This window comes from Hippoglossus stenolepis, chromosome 8 (assembly GCF_022539355.2).
Source record: "Hippoglossus stenolepis isolate QCI-W04-F060 chromosome 8, HSTE1.2, whole genome shotgun sequence".
In the NCBI taxonomy this organism is placed as follows: Eukaryota; Metazoa; Chordata; class Actinopteri; order Pleuronectiformes; family Pleuronectidae; genus Hippoglossus; species Hippoglossus stenolepis.
This window is the reverse complement of record NC_061490.1, coordinates 24,563,478-24,579,921: the sequence shown is the minus strand read 5'-3', so window position 1 is coordinate 24,579,921 and position 16,444 is coordinate 24,563,478. Positions and strand designations below refer to the sequence as shown.

General features: G+C 43.8%; 1 protein-coding gene across 3 annotated transcripts in view; it reads left to right on the top strand.

Annotated features, from left to right (window-relative positions):
* The window catches only part of crppa (CDP-L-ribitol pyrophosphorylase A), a 35,950-nt gene extending 20,102 nt beyond the window's left edge, over positions 1 to 15,848 (top strand). For all 3 annotated transcript variants that reach the window (XM_035164621.2, XM_035164620.2, XM_035164618.2), the window contains one exon: positions 14,953 to 15,848. In XM_035164621.2, coding sequence (XP_035020512.2) covers positions 14,953 to 15,057 — 105 coding nt within the window. In that variant the 3' untranslated portion in view covers positions 15,058 to 15,848. The remainder of the gene's footprint in view (positions 1 to 14,952) is intronic.
* Positions 15,849 to 16,444: the final 596 nt, after the last annotated feature.

Genomic DNA, 16,444 nt, shown 5'->3' with positions numbered 1-16,444 from the left:
TCAGTTTGTTTACAGCCTCGATAAAATGTTCTGTTTCATGGAAAGACAAATAAAGTTTTTTTCTGTTTGAAAGCCTGATAAGGTTTTTGTAAGGGAAGCCAAGATACAATGATTTAATAATTATACCTATGCTGCTGTCTATAGTTCGACAGCAATCAACATTCACTCTTGCTGTTAAACCATTATTGATGAATGTGTTTATTTATGTTTGACACTGAAAATTATAGATTTCCTTTTTCCCTTTATTTGTCTTTGTGGCTTTGTGCCTTTTTCTTTCTACCATCCTCTGCACCACAGAATAAAATAACATTAGTCATCATCATCATCATCATCATCTCGACGAGATCTTAAAAATTCTTCTATGTTGTTTCTGGCTCTCGGAGAAACTTTATCATGTTGTCAAACATCCACCAAAGTGACTGCACTCGCCACAGCCTCGTAGATAACATCTTAAACGCTGCTACAGGCCAGATTAACATTAGATTTGTTTTTCCTTCGGTGCATTTTTGTGAAAATAGTTTGTGTGGGATAATTGCTTATGATTGGCAACAGCAGACGCTGGTGAAACAAAGCACAATAGCCCAGTCGGAGCCATAATCTGTGAACATCTGAACCGTGGCTGCGTTCGCTGTTATAACATGTTAATGGGTGAACTCCCTAATCACCACCACTGAGTTGCCCTTGAGGAACGATGCATTAGAGCTGCTCACTGAATCTATACTGCAGAGGCACAATAGAGGGGAACATAGTTCATAGGAAACTCTTTGAATTAAATTATAAATTGTGAGTGTTCTGGTCTAAGATCAGTTTTAAATGTAAAAGTTGTTCCTCTGATGTGATATCAAAATCACTTCTTGGACTGCTACGTCTTCAAATTGATATTGTAAAAAAAAAAAAGTGGGTTGTGTAAATATTTGGTATCTACTGTAGAAATCACGGAGGTAAATATTATTCAAAATGTGTCGGGCTTTATCCGGGCATCAGTGAGGATTTGTGTCTTATGAAGAATAATATTTGTCCAGACATGGGAAGCTTACTTTTCTGGATTTAACTGGAAGGTTCACGTTGCCATTGACCAGGACAAGGGGCCAGTACACAAGAACTTCTATTTCACACTATATTCAGAGCTGCACGTCACTAGAAATGTTTTTAATCTACTTAAGATTTAACAAAATCTCCAATTTCCAAATGAAATACCCTCCTTTTCATTCTGTGTGGAGTTTGCATGTTGTCCCTGTGTCTGCGTGGGTTTATTCCAGGTTGTCCGACTTCCTCCCCACAGTTCAAATACATGCAGAGAGTGTTTCCCATTAAGTATCTAGACTGAGGCCACCATATTCATGTTTTGCCATTTCATGATGAACCAATAATACATTTTCACTCCTTGTAATAACATAAGAGATCTTTAAATTGGTGTTTTATCCTGTTGCTGCATTGTAAACCTCAGCACTAGTGCTATATGTTGCATGCTAACTCACTAGTGTCCATAACGGTTTTGCTGCAATGTTCAACATTTCTAACACCACAGATCCTCCTGCGACCCTCAAAGAATATTCAGTATAGAAAATGAATGGATGGAGTTCTGTGTCCTTGCTTTACTAACGAGATGAAAATTCAAGGTTTGAAACCGAAATACACGGCAGATTTAATTTTTCTGATCATTTCTCAAAAACCTCCTGAATCCCCAATTGATGGTAGAATAAAGAAATTACATCAATCCTATGTGCACCTTCCAGATTTTTCATTACAAAACATTGTTAAAGAGAAACCCCCGTTAACAAAGAGCCTCTTTTGTTCCTCCCTAAATGATTTCATCCTCTGACATGACTGCTTGTTGTCAACTGCTCACCAGTGGGAAGAACCACTGGGGAGAGCATTTAAGTGCCTCTTGCCTCTTATTATGTATCACTCTGAGGAATTATTGGACGCACCCACCGGCCTGGAAAAGAACAGCCATTCCGCTAATTGAATTTTAACCTTTGACAGTTACAGTGCATGAGCGCATGGAATTGCGTTCGTCCCAGAGAAGTTGGGGGAAAAACGATCCACCCCACTGACCTTCAGCGATGTCTTCCTGGATTAAAAAGTGAGTTTTTCCTCAAATGAGGTCTGACTTCGGTTTCACATCATTCAGAGGAGGCACAATGCATCCAGCAGCTACTCTGCTGCGTTCGAGGGGAGAGAGTGAAACGGAGTCACGGACAATGAAGTGCAGTCTCTCTGAGGGGGACGTGTGATCAAAGCACTTCTGTAGAGTCCTTTTCCGTTTACGTTGCCACCTCTTGTGAAGATGCCCACGAGCAAAAACATCAGGTGCAATAACGTGTGAAAACCTCAAACCGGTCCAGAGCTGTTGACGGAGACTATTCGGACACCGGATCCTCATAAACTGACACGATGTTGTGAAAACGGTGACGGTATACGCTATCGGTGTCGGCTGTGGCGATAGGAAGTGTCATGGGATCCCTCCTCGCACAGGGTCCTGGCTACTTGTCATCCGCTGAAAAGGGAGTTGTCACAGTGATATATGGGTGTTGTAATCCCTGCAGTGAGAGCCCTGATGTTTACCCAACCCCATATTTCCTCCTCCTCAAAGAGCCCTGACCGGGAATCCTAAACCTGAGAAGAGATTAGCCCGGGCAGGAAGAAAAGAGAGGGAGAGAAAGGAGAAGAGGGAGGGGATGGCAGAAGAAAAGGATAGTTCTCTATAGGTGTATTCTCCTCTACCTGTTCAGATCAAGGTCTGAAAGGCAGACAGGTGAAACCATACACGACCCAACGAAGCTCTTGCTGTGACACCCGTGGAGTTGTACCCTCGCCAGGGTCAAGGGAGATCGGGGACGACTGCAGACTCTGTGGTTTCAGGACAGAGACTGGGTCTAACAATGTCCTCTGCTGGTTAAACAACTGGTTTTAATGGGGAGACACAGCCCTGCGTGTTTTAACATGTGTGCATCTTCGTATAATCTATGCACAACATAGAGTACATGGTGACATGACAGAAAAATTACAAAAACGTTTTATTGATTGTCTTAAGATGTAAATACTGAAGATAACTGACTCATTGTTTCAGCTCTAAACACTAAATGCTCATTAATGCTACATCTACATATGAAAAGAGATGCATTGCTTTCAAAGATTGTCCAGGCACGTCCATGCGTCCTTTACTTTGCCATGGTTGTTAAGAAATACATCCACTAGAGGGCGCTGCAGAGAGGAGAGATTCTGACCACAACAATCACAGCGTACACAGCCATGCTAGCAGTTCACCAGATTCATTAGGCTTCATCATCAGGGAACGGCGTGAACAGGTTTTTAATATCAGATGAAATATGCAAAAGATAGTGATTTCATGAGGTAAGCTGTTGTGAAACCTTGGACGTGTGTAATAGAAGTGTAGCCTGTGGAAAAAAGCATCATCGCTCCTATTTTTAGGCATTAGAATGTGTTTTCTCATGTTTTTATTTCCGTGATGCCCATTGAAATTATGGTTATGGCTTCTTCCCCATTTAATTCGATAGGGGCCTTTCCTTATTCTCCTGAAATAACCGCCCAGGGGCATTGCCAAGATGGCTGCCTGAGTGGCGAGACGTGCCTTTAGGGACTCAGTCTCAACCAAAGTGGGTCGAGCGACTGACTAATGTTGCCGTCCCCAGAGACTTAAAAATTGAGCCAAAGTTAATAAAGTCATTAAAATGCAGGTTCCACTGCAGAGTTCAATAACCCAAACCTGGTCCTGTAGTTAATGCTCTCAAAGGAAAAACACATTCCTGGAGAATTTGCTAAACACGGCGCCGAGGGCAGATGATTTCTCCAGAGATCTTTGTCCACACTTATTCTCACACTAAACCTCTCTGGCGACACACGCAGCTTATCGTGGTTAGGGTCCCACAAAGCTGACAGGTGAAACCCAACACAAGCAACCCAAGCTCTTGCTGTGACACCGATGTATTTGCACCCTGGCCGGGTCAAGGGAGATCAGGGACGGCTGCCGTCTCCGCTGCCTCAGCACACTCCCGACCTGTCTCCGAGCAAATCCAACAATCGCCCTCGAATGAATTCCTGGCTGGTGTTATATTTTGTGTGATGGAAGGGAATGGGATGGTTTAACGTACCCCGAGAGTCTTATCATCATCCCAGTTCATAAGTAGAATAGCACTCAGAGCACAGACCTCCGCCAGGGGCCCTATTTGGCAATGTCAAAGAATGTGATAAAAGAAATTCCCAGATCTGCCCCATTGTGTGGATCCATGGCGGAAAAATCATTTAAATGCAACACTCGTTGATATCAGTTCTCTGAATATGTGATTTTTCATCAAGATCCATGACTTATTCTTTGGGAAATCTGTGAAAATGTCCAGAAACGCGTCCAGAAATGGAGACGACGATGGAAAAAGTCCTGGATCCATCTCTTTGTATGCATCTGCACCAAAACTGTATTGATTCATTTGGTTCTTTCTTGGCCAATGTCTCATCCTTCCACCAAACAAACAAACTAACTAACTAACTAACTAACTAACTAACTAACTAACTAACATTTAAACCTACCAAGAAACAAAGGGACAGGGGTGAGAGCGTAACTTCCCTGGCAGAGTTAACAAATGACTGCGTCCTTTTACGAGACAGTTGTGCCAAATTTGCATTCGTGCTTCTTCTAGTCAAGGTTGTCTGACAACTGAAGACAAAGTTTAAGTGAGGACTGAGGAAAAAGTAACTTAAGTCTATCTATAAATCTTAAAGCAAGTCCTGGATATATATCTAGTGCTAAATTGGGACTCAACAGTTTTCCTTCTTCCCCTGGAACTCGTTGATCGACTGCCCTTAGCATCAGGGTAAAAGTGCAATATCCACCTCTGCTGTTTTGTACTTGTCTTTGTTCTGACGATTATGTCTTCAAGCTTTATCTAAGTTCCTCCTGGAAACGTGGATGATAGCGCTTGGCTCCCTCTGTGAAATCCCTGACATCTCCATAAATACAGAAGCCCGAGGATCAGATCCCCTCCTCGGTGATGTATTTGTAGAGTGTCAGGGTCAGAGCCTCGGAGGAGCCTCGCGCTGCTGCAACATGTGCAGGATATCAAGCCTGATCTTCCATGCCGAGAGTGCTCCAGATGTGTGTCGGCATGTGTGAAACTTGACCACTGGAGTTTGGCTCAAAGAATTAGACATACCAAAGCGGTGTTTACTCAGCTTTGATTTCTTAGATTAAAAAGAGCAGCAAGCACACTGTCTGGGCTGATGGGACTTGACTCCGGCGCTTACAGACAACTGGGAAGTGACATTCCAGGAGAGAATTAGTGTTCCAAATAAACGGCGTGTTCTTATGGAAGATTAACGTAAACCAGCTTTTCACAATTAGTTTGTAAACATTCAATCAAACCGAGTGCGGTGAAAACATCGCCTGTATTTTTGTTTTGCCACTCGGCGGTGAGCTGTTTCTGACCACCCACCGGAGTCCTGGTTTGAGTTTTCCCTCAGCTCTGCAGAGATTATGTTTTCATTTAACAGGCCTCATCAAAGCCTGTTTCTGTGGTGCTCACCTTCCTGCTCTGCGAGGGCACATATTTGTGTATTCAGTGTATTGAGATGAGGGGAAATACCACCCAATGCCCCCGAATGCTGGAAAAAATGATCTGCTCTTCAGTCCCTTTTTTGCAAATTAAAAAGGTGGAAGTGGTGAATGCTCAGGGGGCAAACACCAGCGCCAAGGCTTAACAAACTAAATTTGAATACACCAGAACATCTGATTGCCTGATACTGGTCATGACCTCAGGAAAAATACCTGAGTCCTTTGGCAGTAGTTCTTCTTTGAATCATTCCCAGTCATGACCAAAGCTTTGGGCTTTTGAATTGATCACATTGCTGTTGCTCCACCTTCAAACTGAAGGAACGTAAGCCTTCAAGTGCTGAAAATGTATTATACGCAGATGAGCCGCACTTGATTCAGTCAGCTGCTTTCAGACATGCGCTGAAGTCTGGACATAATCCTGAAACTGGGAGGATACAAATATCTCGGTATGTAAAAGAGGAACCGAAGACGTGTCAATGAGCTGTAGACAAAAACGCATCAGAACAAATACGTCATGTGTTGCCTCGTCAAGTCTAAATGCATTTGCCAGACTTCACCCAATTTTCCAACAGCTTTATTGACGTGTATTTCGATGAGTTATATCCTATTTACGTTTATTTTGCCTCATCTCAGTACTGAATAGGACACTATCACCATTTTTATTCATTTACTTCCATAATACATTTTCTTTAACTTCCGTCTTCACTATCAACACTATCAACTTATGTCATCTCCAACATATACACTTTAACACTTTTTACTTTAGAGTCTACACACAAAGCTGCTGCAGCAACAGCCATAAATCCTTAATGCACAACCATAAATCAGAATTTTCTGCTTTGGGGCAAGATCTTACTTTCCACGAAATGTCAGAAAAGTGAACAGCACCGGATCAGATTTGAAAGATGGCTTTTTAATGGAGGAATTGACCAACCAAGAGTTTTTGGAGCCATTTCCCAGCAATTTGAAAGTTCAGTCGGCTAGTTAAAAAAAAAAAAGTGAAAACGGCTGGTGAGTTTTGGGAACCGCTGCTGAAATCAGATTTACTGCTCAGATTGAGAGACTATAAAGTCATAAAGACCCAGATTTCAAGGTTGGATTCAGGAACTTAAATCTGGTCTTTTTATTTAATGTCCTCAAATGAATCATCTGGGTCCTGGAGTTTCCTCACGATGGCTCATGTGAGAATGATTTTTTCCTTTACCAGTTTTCTCGTAATTGCCCATTCTTGTTCTCGCACTACATCTGTCAAGCCACACGGCCCAACTCCGTCCTCCTGGTGTTCGGTCTGCGGTGCACCGATATTTTGTCAGCACTACAAGAACATGGTGTTGCACCTATGTTTATATATGTGGCTCGCTGCCTACTGCAATTACAATCTCCTACTTTGTATTGAGGATGAAAGTGAGGGCATTAAAAGCCTTGGCCAGGAGGTGCACTGCCGAGAACCCACGTTGTCTGGTATTGTGAAAACGTTCCTGCACCTGCAGCTGACCTCAGATGGCCCACGATATCGCCTTGTTTTTGGCCTGTCTGGTTTTTCTGTAAGTGATACAGTGTGATAAGTAAATGAGGCATCCGTGAAGGGTGTGTGAGCTTGTGGGGCTCTCTCACCACATGTGGGATTTGGTATGTCCCAGTTCATAAATCCCACCCATGCTTTCATGCTTTCATACCTCCTCGACTGTGCCTCCATTGTCCTGCTTACTGTTTTGAGGTATGTCTTTCGGTGAGGTGAATTCAAACAAAGTTGTCTCTCACCGGAGCTTGTTGAAAAACTTCCTACAGAGGGGATCCGCCGGAGAGACAGACCCCCTCTGTGTCCCATTCTTAGCAGGGTTTACCTTTTCTGAAGAGGGTACACACAGACAGGGAAGTTGTACATTAGACATGACTAACAAAATGCTCTGTTTGCTCAATGGTCGCCCCAGACAGGATATTTTGGAAGCCCGTGTTGAAAGAGCGTTGCCGGCGTACCGTGAAAGGGCTCTGTGGCAGCGATTGTTCTCGCAGTGGCTTCTGAAAAGCAGTTATCAGTACAAAAGTTTGCTTTTTCTATGGCTGGAAAGTCTGAGGGAAGTCACAGTCGCTCAGAAGTAGGCTGGGATACAGACATTATTCATTTTCCTACATTACGATCCCTTTCAGATGAAGTGAGGCAGAGTGGGAATGACACGAGTATCTAAAATACAGACGCTCCGGCAGCGACACTAAGTAGGTTTTTGCGAAATTCAATAAAATAAATTCCCTGGAGAGGCTTCATCTGAAAGACGTATGAAATAAGGCTTTTGTCCTTGTCATCTCTGTCAGCTGCTGCTCGTGGAGTCTCAGCGTGGAAGCAAGCACATTTCTATATTTACTGCTAAACCCTGGGTGTAAGCATGATATTCTAAAGGTCGTTAAGACCTAAAGCTCAGCAGTGAATATTAAAACTAGCTGAATCTGAGTCTGGAGGTTTCTCCTCTTTTCTCTTCTGTGAGCCTCAAGCTCCTGAATAAGACTTGTTGGGATAATTGGTCATATTTACCTTCGCCAAGGAGGTTATGATTTCATCTGCGTGTTTCAAGGTTTTTATTTTCTACTAGGCTACTGCACCTTATCTTTAATTATGGGGGATATGGTCAAACTGGACATAGGTCTTACATTTCATTCATTATGGTCCTAAAAAGTCCAACTTAACTTTTTGAAACTTGCAGAAATCCTGTCTAAAAAGTAATATTATTAGTCATTGTTCTACTTTTACTTATGGATACAAGCACTTCTTCAGTTAAATGACAAGGGAGGATAATAATTGTGTTTATAGCAATAATAAGTACTTAAGAAGCAATTAAGTACCAATTTTGAGTGTTGATTTAACAAAACAATCAATTTAAACCCAAAGTCTCTGATTCAATTAAATGTTAACGACTCCTTATTTGTTTAAGGCGTTTTATGTTCCTGGCTGTATATTCTTGTTTAGTTCCTTCCTTTTTGTACTGATTGTAAAAGTAAGAAACCCCCCCTGATTATAAATAAAAATAAAGGTTTTCATCTAACATCTAACATGCTCTTCTTCATTTCGTACTTTTATCTGTGATATTTGAGGATATTTTACTGCTAGTACTTGTTTACCTTTACGTTTTTAATCCCATCTACCAGCTTGTGATTCAAGTCAGTACAAACTCCTGCTGTGCAGCCGGACGTTCTTCAAAACCACAGATCTTTATTTCATATTTTAGGGGGGAAACCAAAGAGTCATTTCAAAACATCTCCAGCCATATAAACATGAAGTCCTCATCCATTGTAAACATCATATAGCTTCAATAGAGACCTGCAATGAGACAGAATATATATGATCCCACGTGGAATAATGAGATTTTCAGACTTTAATACTTCCTAAGGGGAAATAAAGGAGGTAACAGTGGAAATGAAGGCATTGGGAGTTTAAATGCACCTCTTTGAATTGTAAAAAATGCATTTCCCCGCCACCATTGTTCAGTGTATCAGCGAGTCTCTACCGGGCCTCGGCTGTGATAAATCCGGGGCTCTAATCAGACTTTTGGGACTGAGTAATTGGACCTGTTACCCCCTTTCTCTCCTCTCTGTTTGGCCCCCAGCTACTGCCTGTCTTCAATGATACACAGAGGGGCGGGGGGGGGGGGGCACCGGGACCACAATACCCACTCAGGGACGAGCTGTCAGAAACCATGAAACACTATCCTCCCTCAAACCAAAGCACTGGGTGTTTTTGAGCAGGGCTGTATCACCGGGATTCAACACGCGGGTCATTTGGGGAGAGTTTGTTCTCAGGAATTACTTCATCCAGTTTAGGAGCAGGAGAAGTCGGAGTAATGCTCAGCGAGGTTCACGTTAGGTGGTGGTCTTCACTTTAAAGACTCCCATCCTGGGGATTGCTGTCTGGATGGTGATGTTAGTAATGATACTGCCCTCAAGTGGATTCTGCAGCTATTAGAGCTGCTGCACTCTCATATCACAGGGGCGGGGGGGGGGGACAGGGACAGTGACATGATGAAAAGAGGCGATAAAAACGTTCTAAATGTTCTTGGCCGCGTCGGTTATTGTAGCTGGTGTCACTCTGGCAAATCTTTCCAGTTCTCTTGGCTCCGGCTCAATGCCAAGCGTTTCCATGGGCTGTTTTTCAATTAGGACCCTGCGTCTCTTGGCATTTCATGAAGGGAACAGAAGTGGAAGCCCTCAGCGGCGGCAGCAGAAGCCGTCCTCGGGGCTGACGATCTCGGGTAAATGACGGAGGCGTGCAAATTGTCACTGCTAAAGGTCCTAATTGCCTGAAACCTTTAAGCTTCAAAGCGGGCTCGTCTTGTGTGGCAGAAGTGCCGCTGTGCCGCTCCTCTCAGATGGAAAGGTTGATTGCATCTGTGGCATTTAAGAGCAGAGAAAGTCTGAGGATTGCTTATTGTGTGGTCCGCCGATGCTTTCCTCCCCCGTGCCCTCCATGCCCCCTCCCGCTCTGCGTTTCAAAGACCTGTCGCCTCATGACTTGTCAAAATCCTCCCCCCTTTTTGAACTGTAACGCAAAAATAGAAGGTAGTGATTGAAGTTCCATTCCATAAACTTGTGGTTGCCGCTCGGGAATAACAAGGCTGTTGCATGTGTTTGTGCATTCATACACATGGGAGTAATTGAGAACATTTCGCTTTTAGTTACAGTCCGGTCAGATGATAATATATTGGGTTGTTTATGTTTCAAAACAATGCTGCTACTCAGCTCTGTATTATGACTTTCTCTTGGACTGGAATCCGGCTCTTTGCTGCGTGAAGTCAAAATAAAAAATGAAGTAACCCCCATAAAGCCCCCTGTGCTCCCTCCATGCATGACTCGGATCCTGTGGTATTTTCCCCTCGACACCAGTTCATATATTGTTTGCTGACAGTCTCTATTTTTAACAGTGAAATCTGTCAAGAGGAACTTTGTAAATGGCATCGAAGCCACCGAGGGATTGGACGTGTCGGTAATCGATGTAGCAGAAGATGTCTGTGGAAAAAAAACGTCCTGCCTCTTAAAATGTAAATGATTCACGTTTAATATGGCGAACGTTCCTGCTGATAGTCCTTCCACTAATGTGAATAAACGATGATACGTGTGGCTGGGAAATCCTTAAAGTGAGCATTTGTGGCAGGTAATGATTATGAAGTGGAAAGTGAGTTTCCCTCACGTCTAATAATCGTAAAGACAATCTCGTTAAAAAACACGAGAACATAAAGAAATCCTCGTTCAGACTGAAGTCCGACTCTGGATCATTGGAGAGATGTCTACCTGCGAAGTGAGGAGCTTCTATCAGCGTAAACACCTCGTGACTCGGTTTTCATCTCAAAGGCTCAGCTACGCCTTCGTTTCAGGTTTTATCTCATGTTTATCCAAAGGCCCAGGCGTCCGCTCATGGTGTCTCCATGTCTGTGCCCTGCTAGAATAAGACAGACAGTGGAAAACCCTCTCAGTCAACGCTGGAGGACGTAAGCTCTGATGATGATGATGAAGATCTGGAGACATGCAAATCCCTGCAGGATCACATTCCACCTCAGTGAGTCTGTGGAGGTGCAGGCTTATATTTAGATATATATGCTCCCTGCACAATGAAGTGTGTCCCCGGCTTGTGCTTTATTTAGGACTTTTATATGCGTGTGTCCCAACACAATGAGCCAGTGAGCAGCTTATTAGCAATCTGCTTTATTCATCCTGGACGGCGCTCAGTGGAAAGAGGAGACACGAGCTGCACCGAGCGCCAACGGGTCAGCGGAGCCACCAGCTCAAGACCGTGCACAGCGAAGCGAGCAGCGATTATTCCATTTGCAAAGTTCCCTCTCACTCCAGAGTTCACCCTGAAATCTGTTAGATATGAAAACGTCTCCTCGGCGGAGTCTCTGCGTTTGTTGCCGCTGAGAAACTCGAGCCGTGTCGTGCTTCTCTCTCCACCGCATTCGAAGCCTGAGTGACGGTTGTGACGGCTTCAATCCGTGCCACGAGTCGATGAAGACCTCAGATCGTGTTTGTGTTCCACTGTGCAAGCAACTACTCGATTTAATAACAAATGCCGTTTTATGAAGCGTGGTTCATATTTCAAAGGCCCCATATCTGGAGTGGAAATAATTCAGAGCTAAGGCTTAGACAGGCTTGAGACTTTGATCCCTCTTGGTGATCTTGATTTGCCTTTTTTGCTTTTCTCTTAGTTTCTCGTGTGCAAACTGAAGAGCTTTAAGAAAACAGACCTCTATAATAGAGTCATTTGCTGCGGCTTGATGGTCGTAGCTGTCTTCAATACGACCGAGACACCCGCAGTTCTCGTGACTTTCCCATGGTGCTCGTCAATGCACTTGGGTGGTAATCAGCCGATGATCGAGCTCATCACATTCATCATCCCCTCGGCCCTTTTCGCTCCTCCGAAACACATGTAACGTCTCTAGCATACTTTCCGTGTGAAGATGTAATTGCTTTTAGATAACTATCGGAGGAATGCTTTGAACTTCTAAACGAGGGAAAGATGGCGTCAGATCGAGCTCAACACTTTGATACGTCGCTCCTGACTGATCTCGGATGAACCGATGTGGACAGCGCTGTGCTATCGACGTGCAGATGCACCTCCTCATCTCCTCGTAGCACAGATGAAACCACAGAACAGGAGAACCTCACATTTTTCTGTTTCTTTTGATTCTTCTATGCTTTTTGCCAACTGTAAATATAACAGCATATTATTCTAGGTGCTGACGCCGAACGCCGCTGGATCGCACTGAAAGCGATCACATTTTGTTTTTCTGTTTTTCTTCATTCCCCCGTTGCTTTAATCAATGAGAAGCTGGAGTCACTGATCTGTTCTCCCTCGGTCGGTGTGGAAAATCCATGTCATCTGACTCCCCCTTCGCTGGTTCTGATTAGGGACCAGTGCTCCGGGACTTCTGGATCCCAGGTCTCTTGCTCCCATTAACCACGGTGAGGTTCCGATTCCACGCTCATCGCTCTCACACCTCGTCGTGTTCCCGGCCAATCGCTGCACGAGCTGAGCCGCTGCAGGCGACGCTCGGTGGATTTGGGCTTTTTACGGCCGAGAGAGGACAGTTGATCCTGCTCTCGGTTTCCAAAGGTGTTAAACTGCTGACACATGGCTGAGAAGCAACATGCGTTAGGAAACTGGATCTGACGTTTACGAAAAAGCAGAGATTCTGTCTTTCTAGTTGGGATATATTTTTAGAATCTTTTTTTATTTTCCTCTCTGTGGAGGTTAGAACAAGAAAAAGCTTTTCAAGCCAACTTAAATGATTTGATTCCACTGGATAAAAGAGTGGTCTGTGTTTTTCTTCTGAAATAATACGAGTCAGATCCAAACCTGTTTTTGATGATAGTTACAGGTTATTACAACTTTTAGTAAGTTTGGTTCTGTCTTCTCCAAAGTGATCGTCACCAAATTTCTCACACCTTACATGCTGGACTTGTGTTTCTAGAAATGAAAACCTTTCTTCTTATATTCTCTCTCTCTCTCTCTCTCTCTCTCTCTCTCTCTCTCTCTCTCTCTCTCTCTCTCTCTCTCTCATGTTGTCGCATCAAAGACTTTGTCAGAAGTCTCGTTAAAGACCAGGAATCATTTATGACAAAGTCCAGGTGAAACACGAAGCACGGATCCACGTGAGGAACAAGCTGGTGGTTGGAGCGAAGTGAAGTTCACTGAACTGCAGCACTTTGCGAAAGATGGAAAACAGGTCGTCCTCGGCCCTCGTCAAGAAACCGAATCAAAGTACGGAGTCGTCGCTGCCTGAGGAACGGAGTCAGGGGAGTGAAACCATTAAAAGTGCATTGTGCAGGCGGTTTGTGGAGGAAAGAGGAAGAAGAAAGAGATACAGAAGAGAGGAATCACGACCACAACAAACCGACAGCGACTGGGGGAACGTATGGTCTCCTTTTGTCTTAACGTGCGGTTTAGTGTGGATCTGTCCAATATCATGCACCATAAATCTCAGAGTAAGCACTCGTTTGTTCACGAGCTTCAGAGAACTTTAAGAAAATGAAAGTGAGTTAATTCTGTGGTGTTTTTGTTTCCCCTCCTTTGGGAAATTGCTTCCGTCTGTTGATTGAACAAACCAAGTAAAGAAAAACAAGAATCCTCCCACCACCAGAATCTGTGATGCAAATACAATGTGGTCAATTAAGGTTGTAATTCAATTCATCAGAGGTGGTTAGGGTTAATCCAGTACTACAATATAAGACTATTTAACTCAAACCACCTTTACTTCAAGTGAAATAAAAGCAACATAGTAGAAACAGGGTTAAAGCAAGAAAAGATGTGTGAGCATGAAAGATAGTCCGAGAGGAAATGTGCACAATGTAGTGAAGGAAGTATTCTTCATTTGAATGAGGTCGGGGACGGGGGATGTTTTGTTTCTCGGCTTCCTCATCAGTGATTCTTCATTTTCTAACATGTTGTTACTTCCTGTCACGGTCATACGCACAGAGCCTCTTCTCCGCAGTCGAGTTTCCCTCTCGTCAGTTTCTTCTTCGTCTGTTGCGTCCAAACGGAGAATCTCCTGCTGCGCTCTTCATATGTGAAACTCCGGAGAAAGTCCAGACACAATTTTGCATTTGCTTTCTCTGGAGTTCATGTGTGAAAACATCTTATGTTGTGTGTGATTTGCATTCGTACATTTACAACACGGAATCTGAGTTATTGTCCATTTAGGTTGAAATCTGTCTTGATGTTTGGAAGGCGGCGCTCGATGATGCTGTATAAAAAAAACAACCAAAACTGATAATTCCCCTCTATAATGCATTAAAACAAAAGATGTTTGGTAAATTCGAGTAAAAGTATCGTAGAAATATAAATACTTGAGCAAAGTACAGAGACAGAGAGAGATGAAGAGAATATGAAACGAGCAGGAGTATTTCCATCCTCTCAGGAACATCCTGGACCTCGTGAGAAGTTCGGCATCCAGGACACCCGTCACTCTTCATCACTAAGTGGCAGCTAACATCCTTTCCTTTTTACTGCTCGTCAGCGAATGGCCACGCAGCTCAGGTTAAATCCAAACCCTTGATGTTCTGACTTCCCTCCTCCCTCCGCTCACGTCTCTACAAGTGGAACAACGTGGGTTTGGTTCAACTCTGCTTCCTGCTGGTTTGAACTGGCTGCTAACGCTCACTGGATGTCGCTGGAAATCCCATAAACTCCGGCTCTTGTGCAAACATTTGTAATGTATGACTCAAACCGAGCTCGTGACTCGTGAGAGAAACGATAAACGTGAACAAATGTGAGTCTCCGTGAGGGTTTCTGAAGTTTGCTCCTGCAGGGTCGTACCACTGCGCTGACGTAACGAGCGAGGCAGCGCGTTGCTAACGGGTCCGTCTGTAGTTTTATGTTCTCTCTCTTTCTCTCTCTCTCTCAGGACCCCGAGCGTTGGGAGAGGTCAGTTTCGAGGGTCGCTGAGATCACTTCAGCCCTGATCCGGGAGAGGAGCCCCGCCTTGGTGGGACAGCTTCTGCAGGCGTGAAGGGAAGCAGCAGCAACAGAAAATCCCCTCATCATGACTCACCGATCCTGCAGGGATGAGATGGTCACATGGCTTTTTTCTGATCCGAGGGGCTCGGGGACTTTCGTGTCGAGTCGACGCAGCAGAGGTCCAGATGTCCTCACTTTTCCTCCCAAGTGGGTGTCGAGCTCCAGAAACCCTGGATCCTAGTCTTCCCATGATGCAACTCCACAGCTTCTGTTGTTAAACTCTGTTGCTCAATCCCCATTCCCCCCACCCACCCAATTTGTACGAGCAAAACAAGACTTATATAACCAGAACGGCCCAACAGCCCTTTCATTATACATCAAGCTGCACCAGCTTGTCAGATTTCTTTCAATGAGATGAATGAATCGCTGGGAAATCTGTGAAAACGTCAAAGAAAACATCCAATATCGCAATTTTATAGAAAGTGAAAACAAAAGTCCTGCATCTGACGCAGATCTACAGCTAAATGAAATGGAAATGGGTTGTGTAGTTTTTTGTGTAATCCTGCAAACAAACAAAACAAACGCACACGAAAAGAAAACTGACAACACTACGTAATGATATGAAAGTGTCTTCAGGGACGACCCCACCCTCGCAGAACTATGTTTGTTCATTCAACACTCAAGTGAGAAAAAATAAACTGTAAAACTGCTTCATCGGTGAAGTGAGGTACGTCAACGAGTCATGTGAATTTGGGGCGTCAATAAAAACACCTGTATTGTGATGCTGAACATTAACATGTAATATATATTTTTTGTATTCCATTAAAACTGCTTGTTTTTTCACCCTCTGCTGTACCTGTGCTCTTCTTTCAGGAGACGCTCTCATACAGACGCTCCAGCTGTTAACAATAACATGATGTATATTCAGGTGTGGCGGAGGTTTCAGATGCAGGTCTGCTCGTCTGCTCGTCTGCTCGTCTGTCTGCGACCTCACGCATCACTGCAGCACTTAATGAAGCAGCTCAGGAGGAGGAGGCCCCTGTTTCCTGCACTGACCCGGCTCTAACACCACCACCGGAGCCTGCAGCAACGTAACCGTGCACAGGATGCTGGTGGGGAGAGAAAGTGAGAAGGTAGATTCGTGCTTTTATTCCCGAGGTTAGGAGGTGGAAGCCAAACTGGAGGTAAAGCAGTAAAACGTCCTTATTCCCATAATATTATCGCTATAATAGAGAAAATAGATCTGTAGCTATTTTTGTCTTCGTAAATTAGAAACTAATTTGACTGCATTTTTATCACTAATACTTTAATTCAATCTATCAATTAGTTGATGATTGATAAGATGCATTTAGAAAAGCTCAGAGAAGTCTATTTTCATATTGTTGAAAACATATTATTTAATATTGTTGTGGCCTTTAGAGCAAAAACAAGCTCTGAAC